Consider the following 16,897-nt stretch of genomic DNA (forward strand, 5'->3'; position numbering starts at 1 on the left):
GCTTCTGTGTTGTCCTCATGAATCTGCACTTAAAAAGCAGTCAGTTAAGAGCTACATACTTAAAGGTGCTGCTTTGAATCATTTAAAATATTATGTAATAATGATGTTTTTGTTTCTTACTCAGTATCTACATATGAAAATTGCCAGTTATGGTAGGGCTATGCAAAGAGAAAAAAGCTTTGATAAGATGGAGTTCAGCTTGAGGTCACTTACCTGTGGAGTGAGATTGAGTAGAAAAAGGAATGGTAGAGTTTTCAAAGGGTGAAGTTCATGATTTTTGTACAATTTAGAAGTACCTAAAATGTTAGAGCCAGGCTTACCTAGTATACCATTTCAGTGAAACTACGATTTTGTTTCTTTTTTTATTTGTAAGTACTTTTTTCTGTTTGTTTATCAACCTTCAGTCTTACTCGAGATGACTTGGCCCGTTTCAGTAAATGGGGCTCTGTCCTGTTCCTGTCTTCTTTCGAACTTCCTTTGGATTTTAAAAAACTACTCAAAACCTATGCACAACATGGCATATGTTGAAAAATATGACATCTTCTAATAGTTGCTGCTTGTCCCACTTATTTAGAGGATTCAAAGTTGGGGGCAATAGGTCTTGCATGTACACTGCAGCATGAACCAAGGACAGTGTCTCTATTCTCCCTGCCACTTCAGAAGCACCGTAGCCTGAGGAGACCCCACGGTCGCTGGAGTGCAACAGCGCGACAGCTTCAGCATGCAGAGGGACCAGCTGCCAGAGAGAACCATCTCCTTACTGTTTTTTTCTAAGTAGTATTTCATGCTGGGAATGGACATAGTTTGTTGTCAAATCCCGCACTGGTGAGCCTTGACCTCTGATGACCTCTTGACCTCTTCAGAGATCTCTGAAACAGGTTCTTTGATGGGAAATTAATTGATGGTTGAACAGCCTTCTGAAGATACCTAAAATAGATTTCCTGAGTTGCTGGGACTGGAGATGTAGTAAGGTGGATATAGGAGAGAATTTGAACAAAGAACTATTTCCAGTCTTGTCAGAAAATACTCCTTCATGTTTATAAATAAATCTGTTTTACTGTACACAGGGTACATATCAGCATGTAGATAAAACAGTATGAATTTAAAATTTAGTTTTCCAGATGACCAGCTGATTGTTTTATACCTTCTGTGGTCCTACCTAACCCTTTTGGATCTGAAAATTGAAAGCAATTAGAGGAAAGGTGTTTCAGTGATGTGGGGCACTAAGTAGTGTTTCTGTGTCTCATCCTGATCCTGTAATGTGTGTACATCAGAGCTTTCCTGCACTTTTTGTGACACAACTTCATACACGGATGATTATGTGAGGGACTGTGAGCCCTCAACAGTGCTTGTAGTGAGGGTTCTTCAGCCTTCTAGTCAGAGCTGGGGTTTGGAAAAAAAACCAGTAGGTGATTGTCGTGGTTTAGCCGCAGCCGGCAACTAAGCACCACGCAGCCGCTCACTCACTCCCCCTCCCACAGTGGGACGGGGAAGAGAATTGGAAAAAAAAAACTCGTGGGTTGAGATAAACACTGTTTAAGAGGACAGAAAGAAAGAAGGGAACAACAATGATAACACCAACAAAGGAATGTACAAGAGCAAGTGATGCCCAATACAGCAGTTGCTCACCACCCCGTGATCGACAGCCTGTCCCCGAGCAGCAATTTCTGCCCCCCGGCCAACTCCAGTTTATGTACTGGGCATGACGTCGTATGGCAGGGAATATCTCTTTGGCCAGTCTGGGTCAGCTGTTCTGACTCTGTCCCCTCCCAGCTCCCCGTGCACCCCCAGCGTGCTCGCTGGCAGGCCAGCACAAGAAGCTGGACTGTCCTTGACTGCTCAGCAACAACCCAAAACATCAGCACGTTATCAACAGTTTCTCATCCCAAATCCAAAACACAGTCTCACACTAGCTTCTGTGAAGAAAACCAGCTCTATCCTGGCTGAAACCAGGACAGTGATAAAACAAGATTTAAACCAGAATTATCTTACCTCACAGGCACAGATGGGAGATAAATGTTATGCAATTGAAAGGGGATTCGTAACATCATAGCATTGAGGTATATATGAAAGATTTTTCTATGAGAAGGTCTAAGAGGGAAGAAGTTGGCTTTATACCATTAAGAGGGGAAACCTTACTTTAAGAAAAAGAAAGTTGAAGGTGTTGGGTGGGTTACACAGTCCTGTTTCTGGAGTGTGTACCGTTTTCTTCTCTCCTGGTTTGGGGCTTTGATCAGTCATTAAAAAGGAATAAAAATGGTTTGGCTGCACCTGAGGTTTATGGTGGACTTCCATGTATGTAAATGAGATCCATATATTAAAGGTTTGTATGCCCACTGCAAATCATACTTGTAGCAGCTACTTAATATTTGGCTAGCGTATTCCCTGTACGGCGTGCCAAGTTCTCAGGAGTCTTCTTTCTTCATATAGTGATGCTGCTTACAAATTGTCAGTAATCATCAGGACCATTGATGAAAATTGCTGATTCGGCGCACAGTTTAGAGCAAAGGCAGCTGCAGCAGAGCGTCCACTGCTTCTGCAGCATGCAGAGGCAGGTGCACAAGGGAAGTTAATTTATTGTTCTGACAGTTAAACACACAAAGATTCTGAGGGTTTTATATTTGAAAAGGCAAAGTAGTACAGTTGTGGGTTGTTTTCAAAACAAGTATGTTGTTCCTCCTTAGCTTTATTTTGTAAAATGCCATGTATATTGCAGCTGGATTGCAAAATGGGTTGGAAATTAGGAAGAAAAATTATAAAAATTTCAAGTCTAAAAGCATCACAGTGCTATGCACCAGAATAATGCTGTGATCTTCTAGCTAATTAAAATCTCAATACCTGATGTTAGCTTTTGCTTGCTGTGCTGCAGACACTCCTTGAGTCTATGGTGGATGCAGCGGAAAACCTTTGCCCAAATGTAATGAAGAAGACTCGCATCCGTGAAGACCTGATTGAGGCCAGTACCGAGAAGATTTCCATCCCACGCACTTTTGTAAAAAATGTCCTCTTGGAGCAATCTGGAATAGATATCCTCAATAAAATTAGGTACTTTAAAAGACTAACAAAATTGGTTATAGAATTTGGATTTTGGGTTGCGTGTATGTGTGTTTGTGTAGCAGAAGATTTTTTTTGAATGCTTTTGTGACTCACAAGAAATCACATTAAGGTATTTGAAGAGCAGGAAATTGTCCTACAGATCTGGTGAACTTAGTTCAGGAGATTCAAATATTTGGAATCTCCAGGGACGTTAACTTGATCATTAATGCACGTATTTCTGTTTTGTTTAGTAAGACTTTTGGTTTATGATACACAAATAACATTTTCATGACTGATACATTTTTGTAAACATACTGATGTTCTCAGGTAACACTGAATTATGGGAATGAAGGAAATTGCATTTATTTGCTTTGGGGGTTAACAGTGTTTTGTCTGTTGCTGCATTTGGTTTTGTCCTGTAGTTGTAGCAATCACTTTAAACCTTTTTTGTTTGTATGGAGGTTGTGCACAACAGACAGACATATAAAACATAAACTTAGATATTCAAACCACAAACTTGGAGCCGGAACAGTTACCCTAAACAATTCTTAATTCCCTGTTTTTTTAATTAAAAAAGGGGGGAGGGGTAGGGGGAAGGAGTCCTTTACCTGACCTTTTACTGCATCTTTATTTTCATATTAAATGTAGACCGGAGAACATATTTATGCTGCATATGTGGTTGGCCTGTACTTCAGCCTTCGCAGTTGCCATTATTTGGCTAAGGAATCCTTTCTGCCTGATGGAAAAGCATGTCATTTTGCATTGTGATACTAATGTCTTTGCAGAAGAGGAAGAAAACAGTAAAACTTAAAACGTAGTTTTGCAGAGTGCAGCGAGATTGGCAGGAAAAGGTGTTAAAGACCTTAGCTATGCCTTCAGAGTGTTTGAAACGGTTCAGGGAGTAAATTTTCTTCACTTTAGTCCTATCAAACAAATCTTGATCCTGAGACAGTAATAGTGCCCCTTCCACCTGTAGAAGCTGCAGCTGTCAGTGGGCTGAGGGTGCCACACTGTCACCCTTACTGCTTTATATTACTTGAAATTAATATGTAGGTAACTGAGGGAAATCTCTTCTTCACTCTCATTCTCATCCTACTGTGGCTTGGTCACTATTCTACCTCCCTATATATTGCCTTGCCTTTCCAAAGAGTTTCTTACCTTTTTTCCTCAGGCTTTCTGCAGCAGTAGTACTAGCCCCAGATAGAAGTAGCTTTGTTAATCCAACGCAACTCAATCCGTGCATAAAAACCTTAAAATGAAATCATGGTGCTTGCTGGCAGGTGTCAGTTGAAGCAGTTGGCCTTGAAACCATAGAGACAGGAGAGATGGAGCTTCGGGCTACAGCTCAGGCATATGTGGTTTGTCAGCTGCAAATCAACTGCCCTCCACAGCCTGAGCCTTTTGTACTGTGGCCAAAGACAGGATGCCAAGGAGCAATTCAAGGTACACATTTCCTTGATTGGAAGTTACCAGTGAAACCTCAATTCAGTGCATGGGGTGCATTGGTGTTCTGTGTATGTCTGTGTAATGGGAATGGCTGACATGAAGTTCTTGAGACAGAAGATGGCTATCTACAGCAAAAAGAGGAAGCAAAGTTACGATGGCAAAGACTGGAGAAGCAACATTGTACAGTTGCCCTCAGCTGCCAGACAAACACAAAGAAGGAGCTGAGGAAATGAGTAGATTGTAGTTGTTCAGTATAGTACTGTTAAGCAGGCAGCACTATCCTAATCCCATTCATCTGAGATTCGTGTTTCTGTGACTTCAGTGGCGAAGTGAATTTCACATGTGGTTTCTATTCAGCTCTCTTACCCAGATGTTTTCATTTCAGCTCTTAGAAAAATGTTAGAAGCAGGTTAAATATGGTACAGAGGCTCTTGTGTTTATTGTGTGATTCACGAGTTTATTTCTGAAACCTGCAGTCATGTATCCTCACTCTCCAGTGGTTTTTTTTTTCAAATAAAGTGACAGCACTGTGGATAATCGTTGCACTGTTGAACGTGTAATAAAGACAAAATTCTCCTGCGTGTTAAAATTTTCTCTGCCTCATTTTTAATCCTCACACAGTGAAGTAAAGCTGACAGTGGCTTCTTTCCTGTCTGATCGAGTTGTAGATGAAATCCTGGATGCACTTTCCCACTGCCATCACAGACTGGTGAGTATTTGCATGGTTGATATCTGAACACGCGGGTACCTTAACTACACCATTACGTTCATAACTTGTTCGGTTTCTCCTTAGCATAACTCTATTATGAAATTGGTCTTATTTTCATTGGCATCGCTGACATCATTTGAAATATGATCGTGGGCCTCTTGCCTCTTTGCTTTAAGGGTGATACAACCTTGGAAGAGGCTGTGTTACATATTTGTCATCTTATCTTTTGCACTACTATCAGATCTAAAACTAAAAATGCCATCAGGATGCAACATTGAGTTATTAGTTAAGAACAGTGCCAGTCATTGTCCTGGTGAGATAAGGGTTGGTTGCTCGAGAGATGCGAGGTAACATTTCATTCTTTAGAGAGAGACTGCTTGTTCCCTGAATGGATATATTTTGAGGCTACTTCAGAATATAGGTATCCAGTTTGAGGAGAAAGAAGTAGAAACATAGGAAAGGAAACACGGTTTGTTACCTGAAGGTGCTGAGCTGTTGGGAAGCACAGTTATTTATTATAAAGGTACTTCCTTCATCAAGAGTAGAAGAAATAAAGAACAGTGTAGCTACAGAAAAACATTTTGATTTCTAATGCAGTGGGTCTCTGTAAGGAGAATCCAGTACTGTGTGTGTTTTTTTAAGAAGCCACTTGGGTGGTCATTCTCCTGATTGAAATGGCTGTTCATTTCTATTTGAAATTTCTGTGACCTCAGCTTGCAGTCATGAGTTTATTCAGATGCTTTTCCCCACAAGGTAAGGGAACCATATACCTAATAAACAGAAAACAAATAGCTCTTTTTTTCCTCTCTATTTTTTTTCTTTCTTTTTTAATTTATTTAAAAAAAAAAGAGATGACTGGGTTATTTGAGGGTGTGTCTTTATGATACAGAGCAGCATTGTGTAAAGATACAACCTCTGGTCTCAGGAGCTATGTAGCAGCATCAGCCTGCTGTGTGAGTGGCCACATTAATAAGCTCCAGTTGATCCTGGAGCAGTCTCAGCTGGCATCAGTAGTGGGCTGTCTCTGTCCAATGGTATTGCACAACTTGGACATACCCTGACTCTTGCACAGTAAGTCATTATCTCCAGCCTTTGAGTCACTTCGGTTATAGTCCTCTGCACTTTCTCGAGCTCTTTTAAAAGCTTATTTTAAAATTATGGTCTCCAGAACTAGGCAGACTATTCCAATGTTTTAACCAACACTGTGTACCAGAGTGAAATTGTTTTTCTCCTGTTACTCTTTACTCTTTACTCTTCATATTTACATAGCCAAGGGGATAAGAATTCCTTCCTTTTGTCAGAGTTTCAGTGGTAGCTCATTTCCAGGACAGGGTTTGGTAGATCTCCCTCCCAGTAATGGCTTCTGGATGCTTGTCGCTTGCTGCTTTTCAGGATTGTGTTCATAGCTAATTGCTAGTGCTCTTAGTTCCTAAGGCATGATTGTCTGTACATTTGATTTGATTTGATGTACTTTGTGATCCATTTTGGCCTGCATTAGTAACATGTCCCTGTCACTGTTTAACTCTCCCATGTTTCTGGTAGCTGCGCATTATTTCAGGTAGTATAGCACTGATGAGAACACTGAAGAGTATGGATCTCAAAAATGCTGCTGGAACAACTCCTGTCTAATTTGTCAGTGTTAATCTTCAACTGGTAGCTGCAATCTGAGCGCTGACAGCTATTTCTTAATACAGCAAAGATTAAATGCACTGATACAGTTCTGTGCCAGTTCCTTAAGTTGGAGTGTTACATACTACTAATTCATCCACCTACAAATGTCTGTGAATGTTGCATTGACACAGTAGCATTTGAGGCAAATTTGAGAAATAAACCTTGCTCAGCAAGACCTGTGTTTGCCTAATGAGATGATTATTATTATAATAGCCATTTTACTGTGATTAAAGATAAATCTGTAACAGCTCTCCAGTTGTTCTTCCTGAGTAGACACTAGACAAAGTGAGCTATAATTTACTAAGGTTATCTGTTTACCGTTTTTGATGGTTAACAAAACTATAATCCACTGGTGGTCTGGAATCCTGCTGATGTTAATCAGTGGACTACAGCTCTCCCTAGCTGCCTCTTTGAAGGCGTCTGTGACTAACTGATTTGGGCCAGCTGATCTTCAAACACTCTTAACAGATGTTATTTAATATTCTTTTTAGTTACCAACAAAACTAGAAAGTATTGCATCATTTTCCTGACAACATGAACCCACTCCGTTCCAAGTACAATCCAGGGTGGTTTATATAACATTCTCTGTGTTCTTAGTAACAGTTTTTGCTATGCAGGTCTACTAAGGGATTTTATTATTGTTGGGGTTTTTTCTCTCTGATACTTAAAAAAAAAAATCTTATCCCATGGATCTACCCTGATTTTTTTTTTTTTTTTTTTTATGGTAACTTCTACCTATTTCTTCAGTGAAATAGAATTGAGGTTTTTAACAAAGCTATCCTGGTTTCTGAATAGGAGATGATAACATTTTGGCTGTCTAGTAATTATTGAAATTGTATTAGCTGAAACTGTACATGTCTTTGTGTTACTTAATTCAAAAAATGGTCCAGAACAAAGCTTCTCTTCCACCCCTTTATTTTCTTTATAAAGAAAAGATGGGACAAATGCTGAGGAAGCCCCATAAGACTATCGTAAGTAAAAAGCAGAGTGGCTTTTTCTCTTACCTTTTCCCTTTTTTTGTGTTAGACTTTCTCCCTTCCTTCTTAGAATGTGTGATGGATGGGGTTTTCCATCCACAAAAGGTTAAAAAAAACCCCCAAAACCACCAAACCAAAACGAAACAAACCCTATGTGAAGATTCACACACACAACAGAGCTTTGCTTTTTGTAATTGGTCTTCTAGGATCTGTGATCACTTAAATTCTGCAAGCTTTCTGGTTTGGTTTGCCTTTTTTCAACAGTTTGATTGATCTGTTCCTGTCTTTATCCTTGTCTCCAGGCTGACCATTTGACCAGACGTGGCAAACCACTACCACAGCAGGAATCACTGGAAATTGAGACAGCAGAAGAAAAACCAACTAAACGCTCTGTCATTACAGTTGAGGAGCTGACAGAGATAGAACGTTTGGAGGATCTGGACACTTGCATGGTAAGACACATTCCTCAGCCCATTAGGTTAAACACGCAAATAACTGGAAGAAAAATGTTTTTCAAAATGTCGCTTTGCAATTTCGTGGTAACAGGAAACTGAAGTTAGGAATTGGCTTTTAAAAAAAAAAAAAAGAAAAAAAAGGTTAGCTTGTGAACATTTTGTCTCAGTTGCATATTGCTGTTCAGCAAAGGAAAAGCTTTTCCCTTTTCTTCACTTCCCCTTTCCTTGTACTTATTCAAGGGCCTTTCCCTTGCATACATTGGTACAATCAAGCTAATAGAATAAACATCTCTTTCACTGGCCACAGTTTCACAGAGATTCAGTTGCAGGAATAAGTTGGACCATGCTATCCTTTGACAACATGCTGCTTTCTCCCTTTGTCTTGCTTCTACTTGATGTGGATTTCTCTGAGCCATGACAAAAAATGCTTCTGCCGAGAAGTTATATTCTTAGCCACAGACAGAAGCTAATTTTTTTAAATTAGCTTTTGAATGTATGGAGGAAGTCTTAAAACCTTGAGACTGGGCTGCAAGTGACCCTGCACGGCAAGCTTTTTGTAAGTAATTGAGTTAGGAGTGTGAGATTCGGTAAAAATGCTGAACAAAAATTACTGAAGTGCCTTATAAAATCCCATGTGTGACTTCATAATAAAAGATGGCTCTATGCCATATCATGATCCTTTGAGCTGTAAATCTGCAGAATTTCAAATAAATGGTTTGCTAACTGTTTTCAACCTCAAATTCCCCTCCACCCATCTTAGTCTGCTGAGGAACTCTACTGTGGACAGGAACTTCAGGGAGCAATTCGCTATTACAACTTAGTCTAATAGGTGGTCACTGCTGCAAGGGATGGGCTTTCTCTTCTGCCCTCCTGCCTGGCTCCTTGCCTGTATGCTTTCACAGGAAGCTAAACTGGCAGAAGAATTGATTGCGTCTTTTTGCAGAAAAAGATTCGTTGATTTTTCTCCCTCAGCAGCTAGCTGTTGGTCTCACTTAGCAAGAAAATGAAAGCACACCTTCTTTGGAAATACCAGCTTAAAATAGTTCTCTCTCCCTTCCAAATCTCCTTTTTCACCAAGATTTGATTTGATGCAATATTTGTCTGAACGTCACAAATCCCTGTGAGGCATGGGGTGTTGACTGCATCATATGGCTCATCACTGGTGCTGTCAAGTTCCAGACACTTTTTGTAGTCAACATTCTGTAATCATTTGAAACCCTAAATCCTATGGGAGAGAGACATCCTAGTAAAATATGTAAAATCTGAACCCTGTACCTGAAAGTTACTTTTTGCATGCTGGCTTCATATATAGAAAAATAATCTAAGCGCTCGTTCTGAATCCCTCCTTTCCCCTTTAAATTTATTCTTGCGGCATGTTAAAAATAATAAATTTAAAAAACAGCTTCTGTCTTTATCTCATATCACCATGGTTGTATGAAAGCATCACATCACGCTACTGTTATCTTTCACTTTGGCCATATTAAAATAGTAGAAATATGATGATGCTTACACTCTTTAAAAGATGCATTAGATGCTAACAGTACTTATCTTCAGAAGTGTTTGTATCTCTCTTCATTCTCCTCATTCACCCTCAATCTTGCACGGAGATTCAAATACCTTTGTGACCCAGATTCTCATCAATATCTGATTTCTGAAGAGAATGAAGCATCAAATAAACACGAGGCAGTAATCTTAGTCAGTGCTAAAAAACCCATTTATTAAAAACTGTAACCCATTTTTAAGAGCTGGTTTTTGCATCCTGGGTGCTAGTCATACAGGCTGCTGTTGGAAAAATACATAGATAAATAGCCCCAAGAGGCTGAGTAATACAGGGGTTTTTACTGAGCTAGTGTTCTTACTGAGTTTTTTGCAACTAAAACAATCTTAAGAATGGATTTCTTGCATGTTCTGGGTGCAGTTAGTAACTTCAGAGATAGCGCTTTCCAAGTGATATATTTTAGCTATGGGAAAATCACGCGTATTTTAGATATTGTCTTGGAAAAATTAATCTGATTTGTGGCAGCTTTTAAAAATCATACAGATGTTTGCATGGAAATGTGGAACCTTCTGAAAGGGGTAGCAGTGAATGCTTTGTGAGCTGGTCAGTGCAGGAAACAGATACGTTGCTGAAAGATTTTAGTAGGAAGAGGAACATATGGTTTTATGAACTATAATTATGAACCTAATTTCCTTTGATTATTTTTAATCTTAAATGAGAAATAGCTATTTAGGTCCCACTTCCCAATTGGCATCAGTCCAGAACACTGCCTTGTTTGGCCATTGGAAATCCCTAGGCATTACAAAGTATAATGCTAAACCAGATCTTAGCTGTCTGAGTAGATGATGCACCTGGCTGTGTATTCTGCAAAACTCAAACCTGAAACCTTGAATTGCAGCTTGGTGTCGTGCATGTTTGGGAGCCTAGTCTCCTGTTGCCAAAAAAATATGGAACATGGCATGAGGCTGATCATGTTGCTGGCATGCCAAAAAAAATTCTCCTATTAAAAAACATTTCTTTCCCATAAATGTCTATCAGTTTGCTCCAGCTAGTTGTCAAGAGGTCTGGGGAAGAAGAGACTTATAGGCTTATAGGAGAGGCCCTGAGGTTGGATCACCATTTTGGGGGAGCTGGGTTTTTTTTTTTTTTCCATTTGCAAAACTGGATTCATTTTGCAAATCCATTATCTTCAGCAAGCCTCTTCTTTTTTGTTTTCTTCAACATTTCAAGCCTATCAAGGATCAGTATTCTGGCTGAGGCAATGTATACAATAGCGTGTTGTTATGCAACAGCTCCCTTGAAGCTATATTTGAACAATTTGGGGAAGAACTGGATCCAGGTTCAGTTTTGACTTTATGGTTGCAGGTAGCTTATATAGCAGTGAAACTAGGTGAATGACTATGAATGAGCTAGAAGTTTTTGGAATAAAGTTCTTATGAGCTATTTGTTTCTTATACATGGATTGAAATTGGAAGACAGTAAGGTATGCTTTATAAAACTTAAACTGGCAGCATAGGCGTCTGAAACCTCCAGTGCTGGTGACCCAGCGAACAAACAGGCACTGGTGTGTTTCACAGCCTGCCCACCTATTCTTGGGCAGGGTGCAGGGTGGCTGTGGCTGGGAGGATTTCCTTGCCAGAGTAGAGAATAGCCATCTGTCCACTTTGAAGTTTGATGTGTATAAACAATACAGACAAGACAGAATGAAATATCACAAATGAGCCCAGGAAATGTACCACTGAAAAATAGACATTTAAGTGTTATTTCTAGTATTTTTTTGTTGTGGAAATTAGGATTTACTAAATACCAAACTGTGCCATTAAAGCTTATTAGCTTCAACTTAGGATATGATTCTCATTCAGCTTTAACAGTAGCCTCAGAGCCCATAATATGAAAGATTTGTCAGTCATACCAGAATTTGCTCACCTGTTAAATGAGTTCTGAAGAATGCTGGGAGTGATTGAGTGGTCCAGCGTAGGACATCATAGCTGGAACATTATGGACCCCAGAGTTTCAGAGAGTTTCAGATCTCCCTGAGCTGCAGTACAGTAAATTGGTGCTTCCCTAATCTACAGCTTAGTTGTCTACGTTTAATTAGAGCTGCGTTGATGGTAATAAATAATTAGATAAAAGTTGTGTGCAAGTAAGATGGAAAGAAGAACCTCTGTGCAGAAAATTACTTATGGTTCTCAGATTAATGGAAAAACTATAGCCTGCTTTTCAGAACTTAGACTCAATCATGAATTAACTTCATAAAACAGTACGGTTCCTCTAAATTTTTCTGTGCGTATATGATGAGAGTGACACATTTTAAACAAACACATGCATTTTAAAACTAACTTTAAATAAAGCACCCTTTTTTACTGAGATTGAATATCATGTATTTTGGTATGTGTAATCGTGTAGGCAGATACTAACTGATTTAATTTTGCATAATGCTTCTAGTTGTACTTTATTCTTTCATATTCATTAGTTCTTTGCAGAAGAGAGATTAAATAGTGCTCAATTCCCCACCAAAAGGTAATGGAGCATCTTTGTTAGAGTGTGTTTAACAGTTATGTCCTAAAGTTTTTGTTGTTTTTGTTTGGGTTTTTTTTTTTAGCTATTTGAATGTTAGTTTGGCTTCCAGAATACTAAGAGGTATACTAAGATCACAAGAGTTGAGACACTAAAAATTATGTGTTTGCAAAAATACCTGTAGCTAATACAAAAGGACTGCCTGTGATGAATATTGAATCTTAGCCATTTCTCATCTATTTCTAGTTTTAGCCATAGAGATGGTTCTATGACTTTAATGGAGGAAGGGTTTAACAACAACAACAACAACAAAATCCTATGAGCAATATATTAATGTTTTAGTCTTTATTGAACAATAGATTTCACCTGTACAGTAGAGAAGAAAATTTGCAGATGTAACAGAACACTTGTAGATTGGTGGTGTATGGGTTTTTTTCCTGGCTCTTGTCAAAGATTTAGCAGATTAGTCCAGTATCCAGGTGAAGACTTATGAATCTATGGGTTCTGAAAGACAAGGTGTGTATGGACCTCAGTGTTTTCAGAGAAAAGGGAGAAATTGCACTCTCCACATCAAAATTAAATTTATTTAAAAAAAAAAAAACCCATAGCACCGCCTGAAATCTTCTCCCCACTCCCTCATCCAAAAAATTAGAATTAAAACAACAGAAAGCCCTTAGTTGCTTTCACTGGAGGAAGGAGAAAATCATGGTACAGACTCATGCGCACTGATATTGTAGGAAGAAAAATTAAAGTGGAGATTCTCTGGTATGCCCTGACATACTACCACATCTGATTCTTGTTGCTGTCTATTTACCTGCAGCAGAATTGTCTCAGGCATAGATAGTCAGCTTTTTGGATGAAAGACTGAACACCTACTGCAATAAAACCCCAGTTCCTGTTGGACTCAGTATATTCTCCTGCACTATAGATGAAGCTCTAGCTCTGCAACTGTCTTAATCCAGCAAAAATCACTGTTCTTGCTGAAAAGAGCATTTCCACCTTTCCCTGTACACAGCTCGCTCTTTTCTGCCCGCACCCTCACACTTGTACTGGTGTTCACACAGCTTCACTAGAAACTGGGGGAATTGATTCAGCTGAAAATTAAGCTTTTTACGGAGGATTTCTTTCCCAGGTTAGTTTACAGACTGACTAGTCCTCTGGTTGAGTTCACAAAACAAATCCTGAGCAGCAGGAACAAGCAGGCAGGGATGAGGGCAAAGGCAGCAGCCTGCATGAATGCAGGATTAAATTGATTGTGACACTTGAGTTTCTCTCTTGTATGCATTAGCAGAAATGGGCCTCTGATGTGTAGTAAATACAGCACTCTGTGGGAAGCTAGGAATTGGCATTGTGGTATGCGAGAGTATTCTTGGCTTCTGAAAAGGCTCCATCACAGGCGTGTGAGCAAATCTACTTCAGTGGGAGTCCAGTAATATTTCTGACTCTCCCCAAACTAGGACAGTGTATGAAAACATCACCGGGAGCGACACGGCACAGTGCCAGCGTGCTCCCTAAGCCCTTTGCTACACGTGCAGTGCTATGGCTGAGAAAGTAAGAGGCAAAGGGAGCTGCTGTGATAATTCTGCAGAACCTGTGAATATCTTGTTTATTTGCAAGTTGTGTGTTTATATGTTAGCCTCACCATTAGTATTATGATTACATTAATTTTAACTGTGAGTATTTGTTACCTATCTTTTCCTGGGTTCCTTTATATATAGTTTTGCTGCATCCTCACTGCCCTTAGAGATCCTTATCCATGTTTATTCAATGCCTGTTACATATATAGACTACAGACTACAGTCTCTTTCAGGCTCATTGAGAGGTTACATGTTCACAGCTGAAACCTAGGAACATGGTTTTCGGGCTCATTTTTCTTGGTCTCTGCAGGGAAGGAGGTGATGGTTATTTGATATATAGTATGTTTTTCTTAAACCAACTGAGATTTCTTAGAGTTCAAAGCTGTTTCTCATAATCTAGGATACATTGTTGGCACAATATGAAGTAAATGAAGAATGTGATAAGCTGCTTCTAGTAGCAGCACTACGTGCTTGGTTAAGAAAAAAAGTAGTGTAAAAATGGAGACTTAGGCTTAGGTTAAAATGAGAGTTGTGAAGTGTAGCTGCTGGGTATTCTATTTGCATGGTGGTACTTCTGTATCAGCAGCTTGTTCTCCCATAGTGCTGATGCTTTATTTTGCCTTAGGAAACCCAGATTTGTACTGGGGATGGAGGGGATGGTGTGTAGTTACGTCCTTTGTGGCAGTAGTTGTCTTACTGATGCTGAGTTTCCATCATTTTATTTCACCCGTCATGAAAAAGCCACATTGAAAGGAGAGTTCAGTAACAAAGCAGTCGCTGAAATGCTGGTTTTGAGAGTTTAACTACCCTGCGGTGGTTTTAAGCAGGAGTTTATGATGAAGAAGTTAGTCTGTGGCATACAAAAAGGTCTTGAACATGTAGCTGTGCAGTCTATAGGTAGTGCCAGCCCTGGCTGCTCAGTCCCACCCTTCCCTGCTCTGCTAGCAAGAATTTAAATGCCTAGGCTGCGGGCAGAGTCATGTCAGCAGACACCAGCCAGCTGTTGCAGGCTGAAGCCTGCTGGTGGACACCCGTCCATCACTTGGTGAGAGAGGTGCCAGCCAGCAGCAGGGATCGCCCAAGCGCTCACTTACCTACTTCAGGTAAAGTTAACAGGTTGTGAGGACAAAGCCCCTTTGCACAGGCTGGATCAGCGGGCACTTGTGTGGTCCCTTTTGCCAGCAGAGCTGTGGGCTAGGTCTATGTTCAGCACAAATAGAAACAGAATTCATCTTTCCACAGCCTCTGTTCATAAAGAACCTGCTTGTTATTTCCCATGGCAGATTAGTAAGAGCTCCTTTGGAGGAGTTCTTGCCAAGATCTAGATTCTGTAACCTTTGGTAGAGGGACAACAGCAAACAGTGTGCAAATAATCTCTAATAATGCTCTTTCTGTAGCACACATCTGCAGCCATAATGCTTCTTAATTCAATTAATATCTGGCAAGTTGACCTTCTCAAGTGGTTGAGGAGTTTTCTGTATAGGTTACATGGTTCTTTCTACTGCTTTTTGATTCTTACAGCATCTCAAATAAATAACTCAGCATGAGTTACTTATCTGTGTTTTGTGGGGAGGTCTTGTTTACTCTGAAATCTGGAGAGCCTACTGACAATAGCACATGCACGAGCCTGCCTTGGTAAGAGTGCTTCATGGTTCTTGCCCCACCCAGAAGAATAGGAGAGTTGTGGGTTTTTTGCTCTGCAAAAGTGATACCTCATTGCAGGGATAAAGAATAGTTGTTCACAGGAAGAGGGGAGAGGAAGGCTGTGTTAGGGCAGGCAGTTACGGAGTACCATTAGATTTTACTATATTTTGTCAAGGAAAAGGAGTTTAGGATGAGCTGGTTTACTGGAATACGAACTTCTAAATAAATAAATAAAATCAAGAGTACATTGTGCCAAAAGGCTAGAAAACAGCTTCCCAGTCATCAAATCTCATCCCTGCTGTCACTGACAACTGCATCACACAATCCTATTCATAAATTTATCAGGCTTCCTCTCAAAACATCTCTGTCTCAGACTAGAGGAGAACTTAGAAGTAAATAGATTCCTTCTTTTGATGTTATTCAGGTCAGCTAAAACCTCATTGCGAAGTGGTGGGTGTATCTCTGCAGTAAGATCATACTTCATTTGAGTAAAGATCAAATTAGTGTGAATTTTTGAGGTCAGTAGTGACAGGATTGGAATACTGATCTGAAGCCAAAAGCACTTAAACTTGTGAAAAAAACCTTCAAGTAAGCAGATGTTAAAGAATACTAAAAGGATAGAAAGACAAAGCGATTGAAAAGTTAGGGTAGCTTCATTCAAAGCTGATCAGAACCTTTTTATCTTGTACGTTTTAGCTGTGGGTCATTTCCAATACCATGGTATCTAGATACTCCAGGGGAAGTTTGTGTCCATATTCTCTGAGAAATTGCAGATTCCAGTGCCTTGTTGCCTGCCAGTGCTTGCTTCCACACCTGCGGGTGGGCAATCCTACATTGCAGGGTAGGCATCTTCCTCTTTGATGGTGTTTCTGTCCTTCCTAGGCTCATGTGCTGCCCCATGACTGTCTGACCCAGCAGCATTATTTAAATCACGTATCACACTTAGGTGCTGGCACTCCATAGACCAGCCTTTGAGTTTTGCCATCCTCTCTTGGGTAATTGTGATTGACCCTTTCTATCAGTTTGTTGTAGAGAAGAAACTCAAAATACTCAACTCAAATATATTAAGACCCTGTATGGGAAACACAAATATTTGCTAGTTGCCTATCAAGATATCTCTTGTTTTTATTAGGCAGATATCTTGATATAGTAGTTCCTGACAGGAATTCATAAGGTTGTTGGTTGGATGGTTGGGTTTTTTTTAATGTTTAACTTCACAAAGTATATCACCAAGTGTCTGAGGGGCATAAAGATTGACTGTTCATGCTGGAAAGATGTCTGAAACAAACTTCAGTCAGAAAAGAGCAGCAGCTCAAGTATGCCTGGGTTTTCAAGAGTAAAACTTCCCATCATGATTCAGAGCAGGG

The 16,897-nt window shown here is 39.8% G+C and overlaps 1 protein-coding gene across 2 annotated transcripts in view; it reads left to right on the forward strand.

The window, feature by feature from the left end:
- CARMIL1 (capping protein regulator and myosin 1 linker 1) overlaps positions 1 to 16,897 on the forward strand; it is a gene marked incomplete at its 5' end in the record, with an annotated part of 195,347 nt that overhangs the window by 143,136 nt on the left and 35,314 nt on the right. For both annotated transcript variants that reach the window (XM_082015322.1, XM_082015323.1), the window contains 3 exons: positions 2,870 to 3,045; positions 5,104 to 5,191; positions 8,142 to 8,291. In XM_082015322.1, coding sequence (XP_081871448.1) covers positions 2,870 to 3,045; positions 5,104 to 5,191; positions 8,142 to 8,291 — 414 coding nt within the window. The remainder of the gene's footprint in view (positions 1 to 2,869; positions 3,046 to 5,103; positions 5,192 to 8,141; positions 8,292 to 16,897) is intronic.

This window comes from Phaethon aethereus (genome assembly GCF_964289735.1).
Source record: "Phaethon aethereus genome assembly, chromosome: 2".
Lineage (NCBI taxonomy): Eukaryota > Metazoa > Chordata > Aves > Phaethontiformes > Phaethontidae > Phaethon > Phaethon aethereus.